Raw genomic sequence first — 25,246 nt, forward strand, 5'->3', positions numbered from 1 at the left:
TGAGGAAACCCTCATTAAGAAATGGACAGAACCACCTGTGGTGGATTCACGAATTGCTAGATTGAATAAAGCCACGGAAGATCCAGTGGATCACAAGATAGAAGCTATGTCTCGCACCATGTTTACCTTGATTGGATCAGCTTTCAGACCAATAATTGCTATTGGTCTGGTTTCGCAGGCTGTAACTGAAAGGACGAAGTGGTTACGCCGGGACTTAGTAGAGGTCCCTCAGGCGGTATCAGATTTGTTGGAACAAATGATACAGGGGTTACAGTTTGTGTGTGATGCGACGTTAGACGCCACTCCATTATTGGCGTGAGCATCAATCTCAGCGGTGGTTCTCAGGCGTACACTGTGGCTAAAAGTTTGGTTAGCCGACCAAGGTTCCAAAAAAGCATTGGCTAATATCCCCTTTTTAGGAGAGCGTCTATTTGGAGCTAACTTAGATGAGATCATTAAGGATCTCACGGATGGAAAGAGCACCTTTTTACCGCAAAATGTTAAAGGTAAAGGAACTCGTCAAAAACGAGGGCCTTCTTTTTCTGCTCACAAGAGGTTTTTTCGTTCCGCGGGTGAAAAAATTAAGTCCTCCAAAGCTCCTTCAGGGGGCTTCAGGGGACGTTGGTCGGGCAAGCAAAAGCCCGCCCCCTCCAGACCTGAAGATAAATCGTCCAAAGTCTGAAGGTGCGCCCCCACCCATAACTGGGATGGGGGGACGTCTTCGCCGGTTCCCGGATCCATGGCTTTCCAGAATCCCGGACAAGTGGGTTTGCGAAGTCATAAGGTCAGGGTACAAGATCGAGTTTCGATCTCTCCCACCGGCGCGATTCTTCCCTTCCAATATTCGACTATCCCCGGATCCCCGGATCGTTTAGAAGATCTGCGGAGAGCAGTCACGGATTTACTACAACAAGGAGTGGTAGTCCACGTTCCTTGGACAGAACGTTTTCTAGGGTTTTATTCAAACCTATTTACAATACCAGGAAAGAGGGCAAAGTGCGTCCAATTCTGGACTTAAGGGCACTCAATTCCTTTCTCGACATAAGGAAATTCAAGATGGAATCCACTCGCACAGTAGCAGCCTTCCTGCATCCAGGGGATGTCCTAGCGTCCATAGATATCTAGGACGCCTATCTTCACATTCCCATTTTTCGCAGGATATCAGCGGTTTCTACGCTTTTCCGTAGAAGAGAACCACTATCAGTTTGTGGCGTTACCTTTCGGTTTCGCCACGGTTCCTCGGGTCTTCACGAAGGTGTTGGCCCCAATGTTGGCACTACTGCGCCAAAGAGGCAGATCGATTCTAGGTTACCTAGACGATCTCCTGCTTCATGTCTCCTCAGACCCTGCTACAAAACATAGAAATTGCTATAATTTCTTTACAGGAATTCGGGTGGCTGGTGAACCAGCAAAAGTCATTTCTGGTTCCCACCCAGAGGCTCGAATATCTGGGTCTAATTCTAGACACAGTCAGGACAAGAGTTTTCCTTCCGGTAGGGAAACTCCGAAAGATTCAATCAGCAGTCCAGTTGTTACTATCCAACAGCTGGTCTTCCCTTCGGACTTGCATGAGGGTTCTGGGGTTGATGGTGGCTTCCTTTGAAGCAGTCCCATTTGCCCAGTCCCATACCCGAATTCTTCAGCAAGAGATTCTTCTCAGATGGAATCGGAATCCGGAGTCCCTGGACTATCGGATCCAATTGAGCAAACAGACCAGAGAGTCTCTGGTCTGGTGGCTTCGGTCTCCGATGCTCAGCCAGGGAAAGTCATTTCTGCCAATATATTGGACGATAGTGACCACGGATGCCAGCCTATCCGGATGGGGAGGAATTCGCGGTCAGTTATCCGTTCAGGGACTTTGGTCCCCGGAAGAATCCAGGTTACCGATAAATGTATTGGAACTGAGAGCGATCAGACTTTGTCTGATTCACTGGACCGAGCAGCTCCAGGGCAGCCCGGTTCGGATCCAGTTGGACAACGCCACGGCCGTGGCTTATGTCAATCACCAGGGGGGCACCAAGAGTGTCCGAGCGGCCAAAGAAGTGGCTTGCATTCTTCGCTGGGCGGAACGATTTGTTCCAGCTATCTCTGCGGTGTTCATTCCGGGGGTGGAAAATTGGCAGGCAGATTATCTCAGCCGTCAGACTCCGGATCAGGGGGAATGGTCCCTCCATCCAGAAGTTTTCCACCAGTTGTGCCTACGTTGGGGCACCCCGGATGTGGATCTGTTGGCATCACGATTCAACAGAAAAGTACAGAGATTCGTGGCTCGCTCCCGCGATCCTCTAGCAGAGACCGCAGACGCACTGGTCACCCCGTGGGGGCAATACCAGCTAATGTATGCCTTCCCTCCTCTTGGGTTACTGCCAAGACTTCTTCGCAGGATATAGGAGGAAGGAATTCCAGTAATCCTGGCAGCTCCGGACTGGCCTCGTCGAGCTTGATACGCCGACTTGGTCAGACTGGTGGCGGACGTCCCGTGGAGACTTCCTCTCAGGAAGGATCTACTGTCTCAGGGACCGATCTTCCATCCTGCTGTACGATCGCTGGTTTTAAACGGCCTGGTTATTGAGACCCAGGTGCTGAAGGACAAGGGATTGTCAGCTTCAGTTATTCCTATTCTAGTTAAAACAAGGAAAGCGACTTCCAGAAAGATTATCATCGTACATGGAAGTCTTATATTGTGTGGTGTGAATCCCTTGGGCTCCATCTACATCTTTATTCGGTAGCCCGAATATTGGCTTTTCTGCAACAGGGAGTTGAGCAGAAGCTGGCCTTGAGTGTTATCAAGGGTCTGGTTTCAGCATTTGCTATCTTCTTTCAGAAGCCTTTGTCTACTCATTCCTTGGTGCGGAATTTCATCCAGGGGGTGCGACACCTGGCTCCGCCAGTGCACGCGCCGTTACCATCCTGGGATCTTAATTTGGTGCTGTCGGTTCTTCAGACACCTCCCTTTGAAAATATCAGGGAGATTCCCTTGCTTACTTTATCCCAGAAGGTGGTCTTCTTGGTGGCTATCACTTCTGCACGCAGGGTGTCGGAACTGGCTGCATTATCCTGTTGTTCCCCAGATCTGGTGGTTCATAGGGATAAGGTTGTTCTTCATCCGAATCCATCCTTCCTTCCTAAGGTGGTTTCAAAGTTTCATTGAATGAGGACAGTGTATTGTCCTTCCTATGTCCTTAGCCCAATCATCCTCGAGAATTTGCATGGCATTCCTTGGATGTAGTTCGGGCGATCAGGATATATTTGAATACTACGGATTCAATTTGTAAGACGGATTCACTGTTTGTGATCACGGATGGCCCTAAGAAGGGGTTGCCTGTTCTGCTGCGACCATCTTTAGATGGATCAGACAGACGGTGGTATAGGCTTATTTTATCTAAGGGTCGGGATCCCCCGTTCCCTTTTAAGGCGCATTCTACTCGGGCGCTTAGAGTTTACTGGACCTTCCGCCATCAGGCGTCAGTGGTTCAGGTTTTCGAGGCGACTGTTTAGTCGTCGGTTCATACCTTTACAATATTGTATAAGGTTCATGTGATGGCATCGTCAGATGCCTCTTCTGGCCGCAAGGTTCCTGCAGGCCACTGTTTGAGGAGACTGTTGGTCTACCTCGAGGATTTGTGGGGTAGGTCTCATCTGTTTACTCGATGAGTCCTTTGATACTTCTGGTTGGCTCCGGTTGGGCCTTCTAGATTGGATTTTGATTTTTGTCAATCCCACCCCTCATTTGTGGCACTGCTTCTGGATGTCCCAGCTCTTGAGAATCAAGAAGACTACGTCTGTCAATGAGCGATAGAGAAAAATGGATTTTTGTAAGATCTTACCGTAAAATCCTTTTCTCTTAAGCTCATTGACAGACGTAGTACCCGCCCCTCTATCATTGAGTTGGGTTGGGTTAAATTCTCTGTTACTGCTTTAGAACAGAACTGATTCCCTGTAGCAGAGAGAGGGAGGATATACCCTCAGGGACTGCCCTTAAGGTGGAGCCAGAACGTTTTGTCTTTCTGCCTAGTCCTACTCCTGCGGAGACAACATAACCCAGCTCTTGAGAATCAAGAAGACTATGTCTGTCAATGAGCTTAAGAGAAAAGGATTTTACGGTAAGATCTTACAAAAATCCATTTTTTTTACTGACATTTTGCGCTTGATAAACCATTGCACAAATATTATGTGACTTAAAAAATTGGAACTACCACTATTTTATTCTGCAGGGCTTCTGCTTTCATAAAATATATTATGTTTGGGGATTTTAACTAATCCTCAGGCCTAAAATGATTTTTTTAACCGGTTGTCCACCACACGCCGTGTATTTACTGCGGCACTGTGGCTTTCCCAGGCAAACTGACATAGGGCTACCTAGCTAGGGGGCGAGCGCGTGCTGCCGGCGGCATGCTCCCGCCCCCACTCATTAGCGGGGAAGCGGATGCACGGGTCAGGCGGCTCTGATTGCCGTCTGACCCCCGCGATTGTTCCCCACTGAGAGAGAAAGATAGGCAGGTGTTGTAAACACAGCCGACCGTTCTTCTCCCTGGAATGATCATAGAGCCCCTGTTATCCTTCTATATAGGATCACATGTCTCTATGGTCATTCCACAAGCCACATCCCCCCCACAGTTAGAAACATGCCTCTAGGTACACATTTAACCCCTTGATCACCCACACTGTTAACCCCTTCCCTGCCAGTGTCATTATTGCAGTAACAGTGCATATTTTTAGCACTGATTACTATAGTAATGTCTCTGGTCCCCCCAAAAGTGTAAAAAATGTCAGTCAAGGGTCCGATCTGTCCGCCGCAATGTCGCAGTAAAAAAAAAAAAAAAACAATAAAAATGACATAAATCTTTCCCGTAGTTAGTAGACGCAATAACTTTTGCACAAACCAATCAAAATACACTTATTGCAATTTTTTATTTATTTTTTTATTTTTTTTTACCAAAAATATGTAGCAGAAAACAAATTGGCCTAAAATGTAAAAAAATTAGACTTTTACATTTTTTTTTTTTATGGGAATGTTATATAGCAGAATTTGAAAAATATTTTTTTTCCCAGAATTGTCGCTCTTTTTTTTGTTTATAGCGCAAAAAATAAAAATTGCATTGGTGATCAAATACCACCAAAAGAAAGCTCTATATCTGGGGAAAAAGGACATCAGTTTTATTTAGGTACAGCGTCGCACAACCATGCAATTGTCCGTTACAGTAACACAGTGCCAAATCGCAAAATATGGCCTGGTCATTAAGGGGGAAAATCTTCGGGTCCAGAAGTGGTTAAATGTGTGCAGAAAAAACACAAAAATGGCTGTGGTATTAAATGGGGCTAAAGCTGAATTCCAGGTATGGCAATTTTTTGCATAGATACATTGGTCTAGTTTGGATCACTTTAAGTTTACAGCTGGAAGCTTGAAAGGGATGTAGTAGGCACCACCACTACAGTGATCTCCACTAACTTTCAGGTCCCATGCCAAGCGGTGGTCTGACATTATGGGTATGTAAGTTCTTGCTTTCCTGCTGAGCTTGTAGAGCACAGTTGGGCTCCTTCTGGTCAGCACCTCGCACTCCAGAGGTGAGGGAATTTATATACAGACAAGGGGACATCTTTTTCATGTCTACTTGGACCTCCTAATACAGGATGCTTGCAGAAAACTACAGGGAGGCACATAAAAGCCCAGTCACCCTGCACAAGGAGAGAGGGCTGCAGTGACTGGTCTGCTTTAGAAACTGGATTATTGCACAGATCTGGAAGAAATTGATAAATCATGCTAAAGCTGGCCATAGACAGAGCGATTTTCTTTCCTGCACCCGCAGTTTCAGGAAAGAAAATCTCTTGATTTGTCCCATCAACATGATCTGTGTTAATTGGGGAATTCCTCCTGCAGAGCCATTGTGTTCTCCCGGAGGGGATGGCTTCCCTAGAACAGCCACTAGCAATGATCACATGTAAAATCCGTCAGGCTGGTTGGACCCAAGTTGATCGATCGGTCACCTTGGGTACATTCAGCCTGCCCATACATGGTTCGAATCTCAGACAGTTCCTGCTAGCCGGCTTTAGATTCACATGCAGTGGTGTTTTTCGGTTTTGTGCTGCCCTAGGCCTGACTAAACTTGAGCACCCCCTAATTTAATTATGACCCACCCCTTCCTGTAAAGGCCACACCCCTTCCTGTTTATGACCCGCCCTATCATCTGTAAACCACAGACCACAACCACAGTCTATCAGTGCCCATCAGCATAGCCTCATCGGTTCCCATGAGTTATGCCTCATCAGTGCCCATCAGTGCAGCCTTATCAGTGCAGCATAGCAGTGTAGCCTCATCAGTGACCATCAGTACAGCCTATCAGTGCCTATTAGTGCAGCCTAAGATATTTGGACTTGTGTTTTCTGCCACTGATTGTAATCATAGGATTATTTCATTATACTAAAAGTGTAGCGCAAGCCGGCAGGGACCCTTTTCTTGCGGGAGTCGAGAGGAGGAGGTTTTTTTTTTTTTTTCGTGCGGGTTGCAGCTTTTTTGCTGCCCACCCCCGCCCCACCAAGTGCCTGCCTAGGCCAAGATACAGCACTATTCACATGTCCCTGTATTTAGGCTATATTTGCTTAACCCGTAGTTGAGCTTTAAAAAAAAAAAAACAATGCACATTATTAGGCTTATTTACCTCAACTGGATATCCATTACTTTACCTTCATGTCTAAAAATAATTGTAAAGACTATACATTCCTTTTAATATCTGTGTTTTGATTTTTAGTTTATTATATGGATATCCGATTTCCTTTGAGAGTTTCTAAATTCTTTTTTTTAAGTAGTTACAGTACATGTTGTTCAGATGTATCGGAACAATTGTGTTTCGTATGTGTTTTTGTTGCTTTATGGTGTCTGAAATGGCACATGCTGCTTTTCCGCAATGAAAGAGCGATCTTCTACTTCTGTTCCGTCTACTTCCTCTGCGTTTACTGAACAGAAGGCTGTTCTGGGAGATTACTTCACCAGCTGTTGTAGAACTTGTTTAAAGTTTCCTTCTCTTTTTACAGCGTCTCAGTCAGTTTGCTGTTTGGATAAGTTTTCGATACAGATCAGTGAGAGATCAACTACTTTGCCCTTGTTTTTCTAGGCATCTCCAGCTCCCCCTGCACCACAAACACAAAGCACAGGGGGGCGCCGGAGAAAAGCAGCAAGCGATGACCCAGATGAGAAGAGGAGGAAATTTCTAGAACGGAACCGCGCAGCCGCTTCCAGGTGCAGGCAGAAGAGGAAAGTGTGGGTGCAGTCCTTGGAAAAGAAAGCAGAGGACCTAGGTTCATTTAATGTACAGCTACAGGTAACAGACTTCTATAAAAGTGCTTCAGGCAGTAGCATAACGTGATGAGACAATATCATGTATGCAGCGTGATGACAATGACTAATATTTCCACACCAGTTGTCAATGGCACGCAGCTATGATGGATAATGTAGCTATGATGATGTAGAATAATAGTAGGAACAGGGACATTCAAAGATCTTGTAAGGTGAAAAATCTGGATTTCTTGTCTTGATTAACTAGCTTGGCTGTTTTTTTAATCTAATCTTATAATACCTGCAAGCTTCTAAAGTATGGTCAGATATTGAAAAATATACCTATCAGCCATAACTTTATGACCACCCACCAAAAAATGAGTAGGTCCCCTATTGCCGCCAAAACAGCTGTGACCCGTCAAGGCATGGACTCCTCTAGACCTCTGAAGGTATGCTGTGATATCTGGAACCAAGCTGTTAGTAGCAGATCCTTTAAGTCCTGTAAGTTGAGAGGTGGGGCATCCAGGGATCGGACTTCTTTTTCCAGTGTATACCACAGATGCTTGATTGGATTGAGATCTGGAGATTTTGGGGGCCAAGTCAACACCTCAAATGCATTGTTTTGATCCTTGAACCATTTTTGCAGTGTTGCAGGCCACAATATCCTGCTGAAAGTAGTAGCTGGCATCAGGGGATACCTTGTCCATGAAGGGGTGTACTTGGTCAGCAACGATAATTAGGTAGGTGGTATATGTCAAGAGAACATTGCCCAAAGCATCACACTGCCTCAGTCAGCTTGCCTTCTTCTCTTCCCCAGGTAAGCAACTCACATGCACCCGTCCATGCTCATGATGTGAAAAAAGAAACGTGATTCTCCAGACCAGGGAATCCTCTTACATTGCTCTGTGGTCCAGTTCCAGCTACGCAGCCCCATAAACGACATGCTGTGATGCCCATTTTTTCAGGCATTTAACGCATCTTCCTCAGGGACAAGATGTTTACTTGCTGCCTAATATATCCCACCGACTTTCAGATGCCATTGTAATGAGATAATCAATGTTATTTACTTTTCCTGTCAGTGGTCATAAAGTTATGCCTGATCGGTGTAGGTACTAGATATAAATTCCCCGATTACATGCTTCCTAATCCTGCCTCCAATAATGACTGAATAAATAGAAACTCAAATTTATTATATGCCAAAGCTGCTGTTTATCAAAAGTACCCCGTTTAGCTGTGTAATGGCCAATGGGCACTCCATTTCCCCATCTATACAATCAAATACAAAGTGTATAACCATAAATTGTAACAATGTATCTACAAACAAAGTGTATGTTTTTTACTAATACTTAGCCCCCTTTCACACATGGTAGTCCGTCGGCGGACTCCGTTTTTCTCAGCGGGGTTTCGGCGGATCGATCCCCCGCTGAGCAGGCGGATGGCTGTGTGCGGAGACAGAGCTGTCAGGTCCCCGCTGTTATTTATGGGGGAATCGGATGAGAACGGACCGCCTGTCCATTCTTATCCGATCCGACCTGCTGGACAGATGGAAAATAGAGTTTCCATCCGTCCAGATTTGACGGACCGGATCGGATGTCAGTGGACATGTCTCCGCTGACATCCGATGCCCCATAGAGATGCATGGGGCATCCGTTCAGATCCGCCTGAAAAACTGACAGGCGGATCTGAACGGTCCGCTAGTGTGAAAGGGGCCTTAAGCTGGCTATACAGTTTTCTTGTTCAATTTCCTTTAGATTTACCTTCAACTATGTAGTGCAAGGACCAGCCTGATTGCATACAATTTGAAAATGTTTAAGCCTGACCTCATATTATATGGTTTTGGTAAATCTAAAGGAAAATTGTATAATGTGTAGCCAGCTATAGGCTGATGACATATGGGTAAGTCTGCTGCTAGCAATTTTGCTACTGATAATTTGTCAAAATAGACAGTGGGAGGATCGCTAGCACGCTGCCTGGGTTATCCTTGTGGAATTGCTCTAAATCTTTTGGGGGCAGCTACGGAGCAACATCTCCCTGCTCTTTAGCCACGCGCCAAAGTCACAATGCCAGTCCCAACACCAATACTGGTTGTAAAAAATGGGCAAGGGGCCAGAAGGACAGGAAGAGAAGGAAAATCTTTCCAGTTTGGTATAGAAACGGCAACAAAACTACTTCATAGCCAACTATGAAAAGGTTCTAATCTCTGAAAGGGTTTTTTCTGTGGTCTGTTAGAGATGAGTTAATTCATCCTTTGAACTCATCTCTACCTGGACCCAGGCTCTTTTTTTACTTTAATAAATTGCAGGTTTGGTCATTTGTCATTCACTCCCTGCATCTCATATAAACAAAGAGGTGGTCTGTTTGGTGGGAATAACCCGGCCCGCAGCTTATTGGAGAAAAAAGAGAGCTCAAGTTCAGGTTTGGGGGATGCCTGAGCTCATCACTACTGTCTGCTTTGTCTTGTTCATCATGTCTTGCCTTCAAAGGACTAAAAGTGTGCTCAATAGTTAACTTATAGCTGAGGTAAAGCGTAAAGCTGAACGTCAACCTTACCTTTAGTCTTGCACAGTTGTACAGGCTCCTCTCCTGTACTGAAATTGATTACTCTGATAGGTAAAGTGGTATTAAACCCAAAAGCAAACATTTATTATATTGCAATTTACCGATTCTTAGATGTGATGGCTGTATTCGTTTTCTTTTTTAGACTTTCTTTTACTTTTACCTGATGATCTGGACAGTAAGTGTTGTTTTTCAATATAACAAGCTCTCTTGCAAATATATTAGAGCAGGGATTCCCAAACTACGGCCCTGCAGCTGTTGCAGAACTTCACATCCCATGAGGCTCTGAGATTCACATACCTGACTAGGCATGATGGGAATTGTAGTTCCTGAACAACTGGAAGGCCGTAGTTTGGGAATCCTTGTATTAGAGTGTTGAGAAAAAAACATTTACCACTGACAAGGGGTGCTTACAGTGATCAGCTTTTATTTATGTAAAAACTTTAGGCTAGGTTCACACTACTGCGATGTTAGACATCGCATGTGTTTTGCACCGCACTGCACATGCTATGTCTGTGCGATGCAAATTCAGCCATAGAAATTGTATGGCTAAATTTGCATCGCATTCGTACCAAAATGGGGCGGGACCCCTTTTTTGGTTTGCATTGGAATCCGACTGCATAGATGTTTACACCCATGCAATCCGATTCCTGCACCATTTGGCAGTTTGCACTGCGAACCGATCGGGGGTGTCATTAACTTTGCATTGACACACGCAGCGGTTCGCAGATGTCACTGTGAACCGCCACCAGGTGACATGCGATGCGGGAACCCGCACTGGAATCGCGCTGGTTCCCGCATCGCATATTTGTGAACCGGGACTCAACCCAAAAGGAAAAATAACTGTTACTGTAACTGCTTATACAATGTGAGTGAAAGTTCAGTTTTCAATTTGTTAGTGTATTTACAGTAAATCCGCTAGTACATCGAACACTCACTCTCCGCAGAATAATAATGCTGCTGACCAAAGGCATCCCTGTGCTCCTTCATCCAGAGTGGGGGCACTCTAGTACAGGAGTTGTATTACTGGCCAGATCACCAGTTGAAAACAGAGGTAAAAAGCCTACATAAAATAAACCGAATGCAGCCACCACATCTAATGATTCTTAAGCTGCGATATATACTGTAAAAATTTCTCACAGTGGGAATTCGAAAGCTGCAGCAAGTCAAATAGAATATACATTCCCTGGCTGGAGGATGTCCAGCATCATCTGACTCTTTCCTTCCTAGCGTCACTGACCCTGGCCCAGTTGCTAATTTATTGGATTTTAGTTCCTTTAACAATGGAGGTTTAGCATCACATGTGGGTGCTACCACAGATTCCTGTTTTCAGTTAGGTAGGTATAGCTCCCTGTTATCCCCTTCCACCAGCCATGAGCTGCCTGCATTGTAAGGAGACACAGAAATATAGTGAGGATTACCATGTCTTAATTAAGATACAGTATGTAATTAAGGTTTAATTTAAGAAAACAAAATTGGGTAAGGGAGCAATCCTAGCATTTAGTCAAGCCCAGGGCTAGAGAAAAAATGTTCACCATCCTACCAAAAACATGGGACTTTGGGGCAAGGATTGTATGGTGGACATGAAATTGAATATGGACCAACAATAATAGGTAAAATTATTGAACTTTATTACAAACAAATTAATTTAAAAAACAACAATAACAAATCATATTGTAAAATCACAGATGCAACATATACATCAGTCGCATCTGTGATTTTACAATATGATTTGTTATTGTTGTTTTTTAATTTAATTTGTTTGTAATAAAGTTCAATAATTTTACCTATTGTTGGTCCATATTCAATTTGCCCCAAAGTTCCATGTTTTTGATAGGTTGGTGTCCGAACATTTTTCCTCTAGCCCTGGGCTTGACTAAATGCTAGGATTACTCCCTTACCCAATTTTAGTTTTCCTACGTGTTTTAGGGAATGTGGCAATGATTGGTGTTTTTTTGTGAACCAGTGCTCCCTATCTCTTTCTTCTTAAGGTTTAATTTAATTATTTCATTAGCATGTTGATGGGAGAGGAGGACACTGCCCATGAATCCGTTGGTATGGTATTCACAAGGTCCTGAAGAGTTTAGTGGCAGGTTGGTGATGTCACAATGAGAGCCAAATTAAAGCACAGTTAGCAGCGGGGCCAGTGGTAGATTGCAAATCCTCACTCCCGAAAAAGGGGTTCAGCAGAGGGTCATTGGGATGTGGATTTAGGTAAGTTTAAAGGCACTTGGGAAGGGGCTTTTTTTATATCAATAGGTAAAAGTGGGGTTGATTGGGGGGGGGGATTTTTTTATTTTGTCCAATGATGAGCCTTTTACCAGTTAGCTGGGAGAGATACCCAATTAATGATAGAGGGGATGAAATACCTTTTCGTGAAGAAAAGTGTAGTTCAAATAACAAAAAGGCTTAGGCCTACTTTATGTGATCTCTGTTAAAATACACGGGCAATCTTTAGACTGGCTATCCTCCTCTTACGCAGAGATTGTGTAATCAAGTCTAGGTTTTTTGCCACATGAGCAGCACTGGGGTGAATCTGGAGCAGCATTTTACTAAGAAACATAAATATTTCAACTCTTTTATTACTTTTTGTTTATCACAGCTTTATATTAACATTTGAGTACGGGTCTCCATTACCTTTAACCATATACTGCGGCGGTCAGCCCCTCACAGGCAAAGTGACGTATATATACGTCACTAGCCTGTGAGGCTCTGGGGAGCGAGCGCGCGCCGCCAGAGGCGCGCTCCCGCGCGGTCACGGACCCCCCCGCACGTGTGACCGGCGGAACGATGTCCGCCGGTCACTCGGCGATCGTCGGTACAGAGGGAGAAAGGCAGGCGGCTAATGTAAACAAGCCGCCTGTCATTCTCCCCTGTGTAGAAACAGTGATCATACGGTTCTACTATGTAGGACCGTTGATCACTGTTCCTACACCTCAAGCCACAGCCAATCACAGTTAGAATCACGCCCCTAGGGAAACGCATAACCCCTCCCTCTCAAAAAAAAGTTAACCCCTTCACTGCCAGTGTAATTTTACAGTAACAGTGCATATGTATATGCATATGTCACTGGTAACCCCAAAAGTGTCAAAAATGTCAGTCAAGGGTCCGATCTGTCCGCCGCAATGTTGCAGTACCGCCAAAAAATTTCCAGATCGCCACCATTACACGTTAAAAAAAACCCACAAAAATGACAAAAATCTTTCCCTTTGTTAGTAAACGCGATAACTTTTGCGCAAACCAATCAAAATACGCTTTTTGCAATTTTTTTTTACCAAACATATGTAGCATTAAACAAATTGGCCAAAAATGTTAAAAAATTTTGATTTTTACATTTTTTTTGGGGAATTTCATATAAAAAAAATGTGAAAAATATTGTTATTTTTGCAAAATTGACGCTCTTTTTTTGTTTATAGCGCATGATAAAAAAATCACAAAGGTGATCAAATACCACCAAAAGAAAGCTCTGTTTGTGGGAAAAAAAGGACGTCAAATTCGTTTAGGTACAGCGTCGCACGACCGCGCAATTGTCCGTTAAAGTCACGCAGTGCCGAATCGCAAAATAGGCCCTTGTCAGGAAGGGGGTAAAATCTTCCGGGCTTAAGTGGTTAAATAACTGTATGAATATTTGATTTACTAAAACTGAAGTGAAGAGTGCAAAATTTAGTGCTGCTCTGCATAGAAACCAATTGGCTTCCAGGTTTTCTTTGTCAAAGCGTAGCTGAAGTTAAAAGCCGATTGGCTACCATGCAGAACTGCAACAGATTTTGCACTCCTGAGTTTTAGTAAACCAACTCCTATGTCATTAAAGTATAGTAGCCTTCTAATATCATATTATAAAATACCCATCTTTTAAGGTTACCTGTAAAATCACCATATACAATGAAGAAGAAAAAAAACCAAACAGATGTATTGTTATCTAGTGGCATTTTGGAACTAAATGCCTTATTGCAAAAGTTTGCATTACTTAAATGGTCTGCGGTTTCATGAAATGCCTTACATGATGAATCTTACAATTAGACGGCAATGCTGATGACAGTTGTCATTTCAGCTGTATGTGTATTTGTAGCCTTCTGTGTTCCCCAGGCTGTAGTTTGGATAGGGGATCATTATGTTAATTCAAGCCATAACCAGCTGCAACTTATTTTGGGGCACTGCCAAAGAAGAAACAGCATCTTCACACACAGATAGTGACAAGTGTACTTGAAAGGATTTTTCAAGGCAATTAAAACCCGCGTAGTTTATTCCATTCATTAAATGAAACATATTCCAATCCTGAAAGCAAACAGAGAGATGCCTCTTAGGGATGCTATAAAACACTGATGCTTTAATCATTTCATGGAATTCATTGTGCCGTCATGCTGCTGCGTTATCGCAGACTTTTGGATGTAAAGAGGGGAAATACAACCATTTGTTTGTTTTTGTATGAATTTTATTTGAATAATTCACACTTTTATTCTATTGTTTCTTGTGCAGATAAATATAATTGAACATTTCTGAAGTTACGATAGCCAGATTTATAATCAAAGACATCTTTGTTTCATTAAACAATCTTTTTTTCTCTTTTATAACATGGTCGTGCATCAACAAACTTTATATATAGTTTTGACAGCTAACAGACAAAAAATACTTCTAAAATATTAAAGGGGAACTTGAGTCAAAGTGGGAAAAAATAACCAGTTGCATATTATCCAACCATGTCCGGAAAGAATTGTTTGATTTAACCCTCCTCTTATGTTAGAATTCCGTTACTATCCATGATGTTTAGGGTCGGTTTTGACCCGTGTTTTAAATCAGCCATAAAATACCCTCTGAATAATTATTTATCATCAAATTTGTTTCTTACCTCTTGGTTACCTTGTTAGGCTTCTTTAACCTTGAAAAGATTGGTTTTAATATTTTTGGTGTGACCCCTAGACCTTTCTTTTGATAGCATACCTCTCATTTTCAAATTTAAAAAATGTTAAAATAAAGTCAGCAACTCTGAAATGAATTTGTCCTATGTTTCTTTACTTTAGAAGCAGACAAGCAGGAAAAGAGATAGGCCCCTCCCTAACTACAGCTCACAGGGTTGAGAGGGGATTGGCTGTCAGTGTTACTAAGCAGAGAGAGTGTTTATGATTTCAGTTTTGGCACTTATTAGTGTCCTAAAATCCTATATTATAACTGGGTCAGAATTGACGCTAACACCATGAACGTCTTAATTTTCACCACAGTATTTTATAATTTAGTGAAAAGGATTATTTTTCTATTACATTGTTTAAATAGAGGTTCCTGACAAAGTAAAAAAATCTTGATGCAATTAACAAATTTATGTGATACTTATAGACATTCAAAACCTGAAAACGGGTCTGTTCTGACCCTAACATAAGAGGAGGGTTAAAGGTGAGATCCAGAAGTGCTTGTAATAAAGCATAACTCAGGCAAACAGCTAAGATACACATGGAATACATACAGTAAATAGTACGCGAGCTGCCAAAAGATTAATATTTTTGGTCATCCAGTCCTGACTTGTAAAGAGCTCAAACAATAAAAAGTGCAGCGCTAGGAAAAAGGTGATAATGAATATCAATAAAATCACTTTGATAAACAAATGGATGATATAAAGTGAATACAAAAAAAGTGAGTCCCAAGTGAAAAAGTGAGATAAGTAATCCAGGGTGATGTGTGTGATCACAATGGCTGTCAGAAGATCCCAACACCAAAAGGAAGGTAAATAATATGTGCTCACCAGAAGATATGGACCCAAACTAGCATATAGTAAATGGGTCAATTAGACTCACATGGTATATGATGGGTATCCAGATCAGTGCTGCAACCTCGGATGCTCCAGTATGCAGTCATATGATGAAATTGAGGAAGATGGAAACTCCCAATCGCCCGATGACATAAGGGGATAAGCCAAATAAAGCAAACATAGTGGAAATCCGAACAAAAAACACACTGACCTAAATCAGGGAATCAGCACTCACTGTATCAACCGGATGGGGGAGACCACACTGTGGGTGGAATTGAGAACATAAGTGGAATAGACAAACTATAGCAGGAAAGCATGAGCATGGAATAAAAACTCAATGAAACATCATTGGAACAGGGGGAACATGTATAAAAAAACGTAAAAGCATCACTAATCTAAAAGCTTCTTATCGCATGTCATGGGACCTTACCCAATAGTGGTATCTCAGCAAAGGTGCATATGATACGTGCATGTATTGCTGGGAATATAAAGTACCACAATGTTATAATGTTTATAATGATGAAAATTAAGAATTCATAAATTAATAAAAATAAATATTAATAAAAAAAAAATAGTGTAAATCCGCTTAAACAATTTATTGAACAAAAGAGAATACACTTACAGACATCCAGAGGTACAAGCACATGTGGACACACAAATCAGGCTGTTTTTGGCATGGTACTGACGCGTTTCGTCACAGATGACTTTATCAAAGGATATTGCCTAAATGTAATGTAAAGAGCTCTTCTACAAAGCACAGCCCTGTCTGTCAGAGGAAGCCTTATCTTTCTTTGCTAAATATTTACTGACACAGGTCTCCCCCCCTCCATTCCCCACCTTGTGACTGGACAGTAAAACCAGAAGCAGCACACTAATGAACTCTTGTCCCTGATACTCTGCTCTCTGCTCCTGTCAGCATGCTCCTTACACTTCACACAGCCGATTTAGCTTCTTTTAGTGCTTTGCTCTCCCTCCCCCCCTCTTTGAGTTTTGCTTTACAGGCACTGCAATGTGTTCATTTGTGCCTTTGAGTGGGAGTGAAAAAAAAAAAATCACATCATTGGTGTCAGTGGGAGGCATAGTGCCTCATTATTGGTTTCAGTGGGAGAATCAGTTCCCCATCTGGTGTCAATGGGACGAATAGTACCTCATCGTTGCTGTCAGTGGGAGGAATAGTGCTCCATCTTTGGTGTCAGTGGAAGGAATAACGCCCCATAAAGGCAAGCAAAGGCTCATATCCAGCCTGCGGGCTGCAGTTTGGGGGCCCCTGCTTTAGACAGATCTTAAATTCCATCATTTTGTCCAGTTATATGTTCTCTAAAAGTCATTAAAAATAAACAAATCTAGTTGAAGCACCTGAATCTTTCTACATATTCACTGTAAATCTCTGCACAGCACCAGTAGGGCTGGAAGACAGAAAAACAGCAATTTAAGCAAGTAAAGCTGTACTACTTCATTGTAGACTGCTGTAAATCTTAGATTGGGGGCTTGCTGACAGGAGGAAGAAGCAGACTGATGGCTCAAATCTGCTGAAGTTGTTTTAGTGACTAATGAAAGGACTGGGGACAGATCAATAACCACGTTGTATTGCTTAACCGTAACAAGAGAAAATAGAGGTCCTACCTTGCCATGCTTCTTTACTGATTACTGTTGTTAAATTGGGGTGCATATGATCCTTGCTTAGGTCATATGGTCTGCAAGCTCATTATTTAAATGAGTCTATTTTTGTACAAAAAAAAAATAGGAATATTCTGCAGCAGGGGAGGTGCATTTGAATAAATAGCTCATATTTAAAAGCTAAAATCCAAGACAAAAGATTATAGAAGTAACTGCATAAATGTGCACACAAACATTCCGTACATCTGTGCAAAGGGTCGTCTTTACCTGCAGGGGAGGCACAAGTTTTTTCCTGAGCAGCAATGTGAAGGGTTCATGTTCAATCAGTGACAAATCTGTGCATCAGCTGCACACGGATATATATTCTTGGGAATGCATTTGGATATCCATGCAGCCATTTGCCTGTCATTAATTTGTACAAGCTGCCAACAGCGGAACACCTGTGCCTCCCATATAGGTATAGACGGCCTTTTGCACGGGTATATGGAACAGTACATCCGTGTCAGTGAGGCCTAATTATAGCTTGTTTCAAAAATAATGACCCGATTTTCAAATAGGTATATTTAATAATGAAAATGTAGTAAAGTTACATAACAAATTACAAACTATTAAAGTGTTACTAAACCCAGAATCTGCATTCACTATATCAGGTCTCCCACAGTACACAGAACATGGAAATGCAGTTATTTCAGTAAATATTAACTGATAAATACCTTTTCTCATCAGCAGTTTATAGATGCCTTGTGATTTGTATCCATTCCTAGTAAATCATGTAGGAGGAGTTTTTATTCTCCCCTGATCCTCTGTCTGGACATGTCTGGACAGTGCTAATTGGTCCTGTGCTGATCACATGCACCCTCCCAAAAAAGAACTCTCTAGCAATACACATCAAACTGAGCATGTGAAGCCCATCCCTTGGCTTTATAAATATCAGGTTATTTTTTGGAGACAGTGATAGAAGAGGAGGATCAGATAGACAGGATCAAACAGTCATTATACATAATGCAAAGGATTAGCCCCTTAGAGTCCACAGTGAGTATAACAAGCATGCTTTACTGCATATTAGGGATCAACCGATTATCGGCAAAGCCGATATATCAAGGGCCGATATGCACTTTCCCCGCTATATCGGAGTGATATTGGCCGATATTACCGATATTTATTAAAAAATTACTTGTACCGGAGTGATGCCTGCAGCTAGAGGCATCACCCCGGTATCGGCGTCCATAGCTGACGGTGCGGCTGAGAAGCCAGTCAGCTGTCATTACAAGGAGTGGGTGGGGACGCCCCCCCCCCCTCCTGCCGCCTTCCGCGGCTCGCCCGGGTCTCCCATCCCACCGGGAGACCCAGGCAACCAGCCTGCACGGCTGCCAAAGACCCGATCAAAGCCGCATTCGGCTCTGATCAGGTCTCCATGCACAAACCCTGCCGCCAGATTCAAAAACATGACAGCATTCAAAACAGCCAAACTTGGAGTTTTGAATGCTTTTAAGTCCAGAGGAGGGGTTGAGGTCTTTTAGACCCCCAGATCCCTCCACAAGAGTACCTGTCAAGTAAAAAATAAAAAAAAAAATAAAACATTTTTTAAATGTACTAAAATATTGGACGATACCGATACCCGATGACCAAAATCTCGGTATCGGCAATGAAAAAACTGTATCGGTCGATCCCTACTGCATATACAGACTGATTTTACTGTTGTGGGTTTAGTAACACTTTAAATAAGTCCTCAAGTTTCACTCACCATGTTATAAATGCTCTATGTGCCCTCCACCTGCTGCACAGATAATATCAAGACTATCGCTAAATTCGTCCCCAACGCGTCTGAGAGTGTTTGATGAAATGTTGCTTATATGACCGAAATCTAAACCGTCACTTACACAAAGAGCTTGCACCAGTTGCAATTGATATGGCTTCTGAAACAAACATCTTCTTCACACACGCCAAACAGTCATATGAGGGATGGCAAGTTCTTGGCTAGCACGACGAGTGGACTCGTGCGGGCTTCACTGAAAAGCCTTTTGAATTTGTTGCACATTTTCCTCTAAAGTGCGTGGTCGCCCTGGACTGTTCCCCTTACATAAACACCCCAAATCTTCAAATTGTTTATACCAAGGACGAATGTTCTTTGCCACTAGACATGGAAGGGTTGGGAGACAAGGATTTCGGGCACTGAGTTTTCATAAAATTAAATTTTATTAAACAAAATCTTTTAAAAACATCTAATAATACAAGCAGATGAAAAATCTACATTGGACATAAGACCAAAAAATGGTCGACAGTGTAAAATACAGTAACTCATGAGGTGTTAAACCTTCATATGGTATAAAGACATTCATGTACAAGACAATTTATATTATGCACAGATCCAATGTGGTATACTTCAAAACAGACGGATACCTCGATATTCAAGGTGCCAGTCAGCTGGGATTTATAATAGGTATACAGTGTACATTACTTTTGACAGTTTGCTCAACATGTTTCGCCTTCCTGTTGAAAGCTTCGTCTGGAGCTTACTATTTGCTTTGTCTGTACATTGTGGCGGCGGTTCCCCATCCGGGGAGGACTCTTATGACGCGACACAGCTCAACAGGTGTCTGCCATCTACAATGCAGGTCCACTAACCTCTTATCTAAATAGAATAGATTTTTCTGTAGGATCGACATAAATATACAGGTGTGTCTGTCTCTACACCTATGTGAATAATGTTTCCCTAATACATGAGCTTTGTGACCGCCTCATAGTCCTCCTCGTTATGCTATCAGAGAAGTTCAGAATATACAATGTACAGACAAAGCAAATAGTAAGCTCCAGACGAAGCTTTCAACAGGAAGGCGAAACATGTTTAGCAAACTGTCAAAAGTAATGTACACTGTATACCTATTATAAATCCCAGCTGACCCTGCTGACTGGCACCTTGAATATCGAGGTATCCGCCGGCAGGCTCCGTCTGTTTTGAAGTATACCACATTGGATCTGTGCATAATATAAATTGTCTTGTACATGAATGTCTTTATACCATATGAAGGTTTAACACCTCATGAGTTACTGTATTTTACACTGTCGACCATTTTTTGGTCTCATGTCCAATGTAGATTTTTCATCTGCTTGTATTATTAGATGTTTTTAAAAGATTTTGTTTAATAAAATTTAATTTTATGAAAACTCAGTGCCCGAAATCCTTGTCTCCCAACCCTTCCATGTCTAATGATTCAATGTAGGATAGGGGCACCTCCAGGTGCTACGTATAATGACCTAGATTGCTGCTATCTGGGGATTCATTTGTTTGGATGTTCTTTGCCACTGGTGGATCAATCCCCGAAACACTGTCGATAAGCAAGTTGCACTGTTATTACAGACTCAGTCTTGCTAAATTGGAGAACACAAAACACCTTCTGTTGCATAGACACCATCTTGTTAACAACTGAGGTTCGCATCATTTGAAATTCTAGGCCAGGCCCATTCAAGTAGTGGTTACATCCATTGGTGGTGCATGGTTGCACAGATATAAGGTTTTAAAATCTGGTCATTCTTTTTGAAACACACTGTATATACAGTATAATCAGTGGTGCCACAGCCTCTTATAGCTTCATCATTTTCCTGTTTCAGCGATTGTTGGTTCCCGCAGCTTCGCCCAATATAGGAACATTAAGACCGTATATACCAGACCTTGCGTTTTGGTCTATAAGGGTATACAGTAAGTCAGGAGACATAGAAATCTGTTCTCATAACACACGATCATCTTGGGAGGCTGGTAAATTCTTAAGAGAACTTAGGACTTTTAATTTAAACCTTGCGGTTTTCAGGCAGAACAAACCTTAAGGAGAAATACAGACAAGCTGTTGCCAATAAAAATTCTAGCACAATGTGGAAATCATGTAAGAGCCATATGGTTACTTAAGAGACTGCCTTATATTAACCCTGTCATTCCTAATTGGGCATATGTACCTTATTTAGTCTTTCTTTTTTCTTTTATAGCAAGGCAAGTTATTTGATGCATTGGTTCATTTTTAGATAATCAGCAGTTAAAATGTAATTATATTTGACACAAGATGCATCAATTAAGAATTTGTATTAGTTTGATTTGTAGGGATCGTCTTGTACCAAGGTCACTTACGTGGAATTGCTGTAATGGCATATGCATTCCAGATATTTATTTATTGGAGAGCCCTTATGAAAACCATACACTGATGTACCCTTTTGAGTATAGTGTGTATTTCTACAGGTGTTCACATTTAAACAATGCTCACCTTATGTGTGAGAAATCGCTTACTGGAACTAAAGCTGGAAAAAGTATTCTTAATGTGTTGTAATAGGCAGTGAACTGGTATGTCTTTCTTTTACATGGATGCCAGAAGGGTTCTGTTTACTGAATATCCCCCCCTTCTCACATGTGCTGACATGTTTTTATTAAGATTTGTCTTGCATACAAAGTCATTGGCTTGCATCTATAAATACTTTATTTTTTTGCAGCTGTGTAAGAGTTTTGTTTCATTTTTTTCTTTTGGGGGGGGGGGGGGGGCAGGAGTTTGGACGGGCCAAATATTTAATGATCCCAGACCTGTAAACAAATATCCAATGAAGTTAATACTTAATATTCTCCCGTTTTATCTTCGAATACAAAATAAAAATTGCATAATCTACATGTTACAAGAGGTTGAATACCTCTAGCGCCAGTTTAGTAGTTTTGGATCTGTTGACCCTCAGTGGAGTACATTTTGAGTTTGTGAAAAACCTTAAAGTGATTGTAATCTGTGCAGTTGGTTTTGCATAGAGCAGCCCGGATCCTCCTCTTCTCGGGTCCCCCGTTGCTGCTCCTGGCCCCTCCCTCCTTTCGAGTGCCCCCACAGCAAGCAGCTTGCTATGGGGGCACCCGAGCCGAGCTGCAGCTTCATGTGTCAATTCAGACACAGAGCTGCCTCTCGGCCCTGCCCCCTCTCTCTTCTGATTGGCTCACTGACTTTGATTGAGAGCCGCTATCTCACCCAATCAGCAGAGAGAGTCCCAGGGCGGCCAAGTGGACAGAGAGGGGGCACAGGTAAGTATTAGGGGTGCTGGGGGGGCCTCTACACACAAAAAGCTTTTTATCTTAATGCATAGAATGCATAAGTATAAAAAACCTTCCTGACTTTACAACTCTTTTAAGACTTTTTCTGGATTTCTGTATGAAAAGCTTCTAAAATGTGATCTGTATAATTTATGACATATCAACAAATTCAATTTCATTAAACAAACAACTATTTACATACCATTTTACCCTAAACAAGGTGTATAACTAATTCAAAAGGCATGTGAACCTCTAGGGTAATAGAGGTATATCTATATATTCTACAACACAATATCAAGGAATTTGTAATGTAAAATTTAGCCGAGGTTATTGCCAATAAAGGAAGTTTCACTAGTTACTGAATATTGAAGTTTGTATAATTGTAGATTGTTTTGGGGGTAACTCCTGCTACCTTAAAGTGTTATTTTTATTTTTTTTTTTAAATAAAAATGTTTCCTTTATAATCAAACATGTCATACTTACCGATCCTCCTCTTTTCGGGTCCCCCGCTGGTCACTCTGGGCCCACTCCCCCTTGCTGAGTGCCCCCATAGCAAGCTGCTTGCTGTGCGTGCTCGCTCCCAAGGCGGCTCTCTGCGTCCATAAGACACAGAGAAAACGGCTCAGCCCCACCCCCCTACTCCCGCCTCACTGGCTGTGATTCACAGCAGCGGGAGGAAGAGTCTAGGATCTCGTGCACATTGCTGGATTGAGATCTGGCTTAGGTAAGTATTAAGGAGGCTGAGAGGGGAGCTGCATACATTTAGGTTTTTTATCTTGATGCAAAGAATACATCAAGGTAAAAAACCTTCAGCCTTTACAACCACTTTAACTATAAGCATACAGTAGATAAATCCAAAACTAGTATAGAGGCACTCACGGGTCTTGTAGGTGAGGTAGATAAAAACAGCAGCGTTTTTTATTGTCAACATTTCAATGAAGCTCAGTCCATCTTTCTCAAGCATACAGTAGATATGTGTAAAGCATGAAGCGTTGGTGGAACTCAAGGACAGTTATAGAAAACTTCTGCTATCTTTTATGGAGTTACACTAAATTTGGAATTATTGAAGAGCATATATGGCGATCCAAGGTAGGTTAAAAACCTACCTTGGATCTTCCGCCATTTACCCAAACACTGTTGTGGGTTCATCTGGTCATTGATGGTGGCAGTGTCTGGAGAGAGGGTGGAACATTAGCTACTACACCGATTCCTACTGATCTGTGAAAGAGTAAGAATTACACCCGATTTCTCCAGGAAAGGAAACTCCTTTCTGTTATAACCGTGCACCACTGTCAGTAGCTATGTCCTGTTTAAATCATGAAAAATGCTCCGGGCAAAAATTGCAGAGCAAATATCTTCTGCATGCCTACAGGCACAACAAAACCAAATTGTCTGTATTACGATAATCTCCTATGATTGTCAGTTCCATCTAGTGGCTAAAATGTGGTGTTGTTTTTTTCTTTTGATTGAGGTATTTCAGAAAATATCACATTATGGCCACTAGGTGGAGCAAATAATAGGAGATAATCATAATACAGACAATATGATGATCATTCGCTGTGCCTGGGCAAATGTTGAGGACATTCACACAGTCAATAGCCCTAATTCAGCAATAAAAATAAGAGTAAAGAAACGAACGGGAAGTGTTTTTGGGAGCAGTGTTAAAAAGTGTGTGAAATATTTATTTTGCCTCGTGGTCTCCAATGCCTTCTGCAAGTAATAGACTATATTAATATTGTGCCTAGCCAACTTTATGTTTAACGATAACTATACTTTCAAGACCTATTGGCTCTTTTAAAGCTGAATTCCAGGCAGCTATTTAAAATGTGCAGCTGAATATTGCTTTTACAAACTATTTTTACATGATAACCTGCATAAAACCATTCCTCAATGTGTCTTGATGTCCACCTTCTGTCATCCCCTTCACAGCAGCGCTTGTGGGAAAGTGAGCAAGAAGAGCAAAACCAATGACATATTTGATGCCCTTATTTATGGTCATTTACTGCTGGAACTGGTGCTACCTCAGCATCTGTGTGCTCGGGGCCCTACATCTATGAATGCATGATTTTTAAAAACCTGAGCAATGGAAAGCAACCAATCAGATACCTTAATTAGGTTAGAAAAATTAAGCAAACATGTGACTGGTTTCCAGGAACAATAGGCCTATTATTTTTATTTTCCAGCTTTTACGAATAGATTCAGTTCTATTCTTTATGCATACAGCCTCAACCTGTGCTCCATCACACACTGCTTATACAGTATTCATGGAAGCATAAAGCATTTTCTGGCATTTTTCTCTTAACTAGCAAGCCACCAAGGGTTAAAATGCCCACGTTGGCGGTGATTTCAAGAGAACAAAGTCTTTGTCTGCCAACAGCAAAATCGTCGGCTGTGAAGAACAGAATGACTTGTAAAGAAAATTGAATGTCACAGAAATAATTAAAGCGTTCTTTATGTGCGCACATTAATCAATCCTGTGCTTTCCTTAATAACTCTTCACTTGACGTGCTGGCAGAGCTGATCAGCATAGTGGGCAGTAATGACCCATGATTACTTTTACGTTGCATTTGATAGTAAAAGTAATACGTTTGGAGGTCTGCCTTTCGTGTGCCAGTTGAGACCACAAACAGTTTTCGACTGGCTTACATTGCGCTTAATGTTATAATTGTGCCTGGCGTGGGTGAAAGGCAGTTCATCTATGCCACACGTTACTAGGTGGAAACAAAAAAATATGGGCTTAATATTATGAGCTTGGTGGCTTGATCTTGTTGCGGGAGTGGGACTTTTAGGTTATAACATTCTTATATTTGTGTAAAGGTTCTCTATCTTAAAGATACAGTATCTTCAATGTTGTTATTGGTTGTCTAACAGTTTTATATTTCCTCGGTTTATGGTTTGTAAGCTTAAAAAAAACTGTACTTTGCTCATGCAGGGAAAAGCAGCAGGTTTGCTTTAATTGCTTATCCCTCCTCAGCATATACCGTATATACTCGAGTATAAGCCGACCCGAATATAAGCC

At 42.0% G+C, this 25,246-nt stretch overlaps 1 protein-coding gene across 3 annotated transcripts in view; it reads left to right on the forward strand.

Annotated features, from left to right (window-relative positions):
- Positions 1 to 25,246, forward strand: part of ATF2 (activating transcription factor 2) — a 186,344-nt gene that overhangs the window by 95,841 nt on the left and 65,257 nt on the right. For all 3 annotated transcript variants that reach the window (XM_082260775.1, XM_082260776.1, XM_082260777.1), the window contains one exon: positions 7,110 to 7,316. In XM_082260775.1, coding sequence (XP_082116901.1) covers positions 7,110 to 7,316 — 207 coding nt within the window. The remainder of the gene's footprint in view (positions 1 to 7,109; positions 7,317 to 25,246) is intronic.

Source organism: Pelophylax lessonae (assembly GCF_965119305.1).
Source record: "Pelophylax lessonae genome assembly, chromosome: 6".
Lineage (NCBI taxonomy): Eukaryota > Metazoa > Chordata > Amphibia > Anura > Ranidae > Pelophylax > Pelophylax lessonae.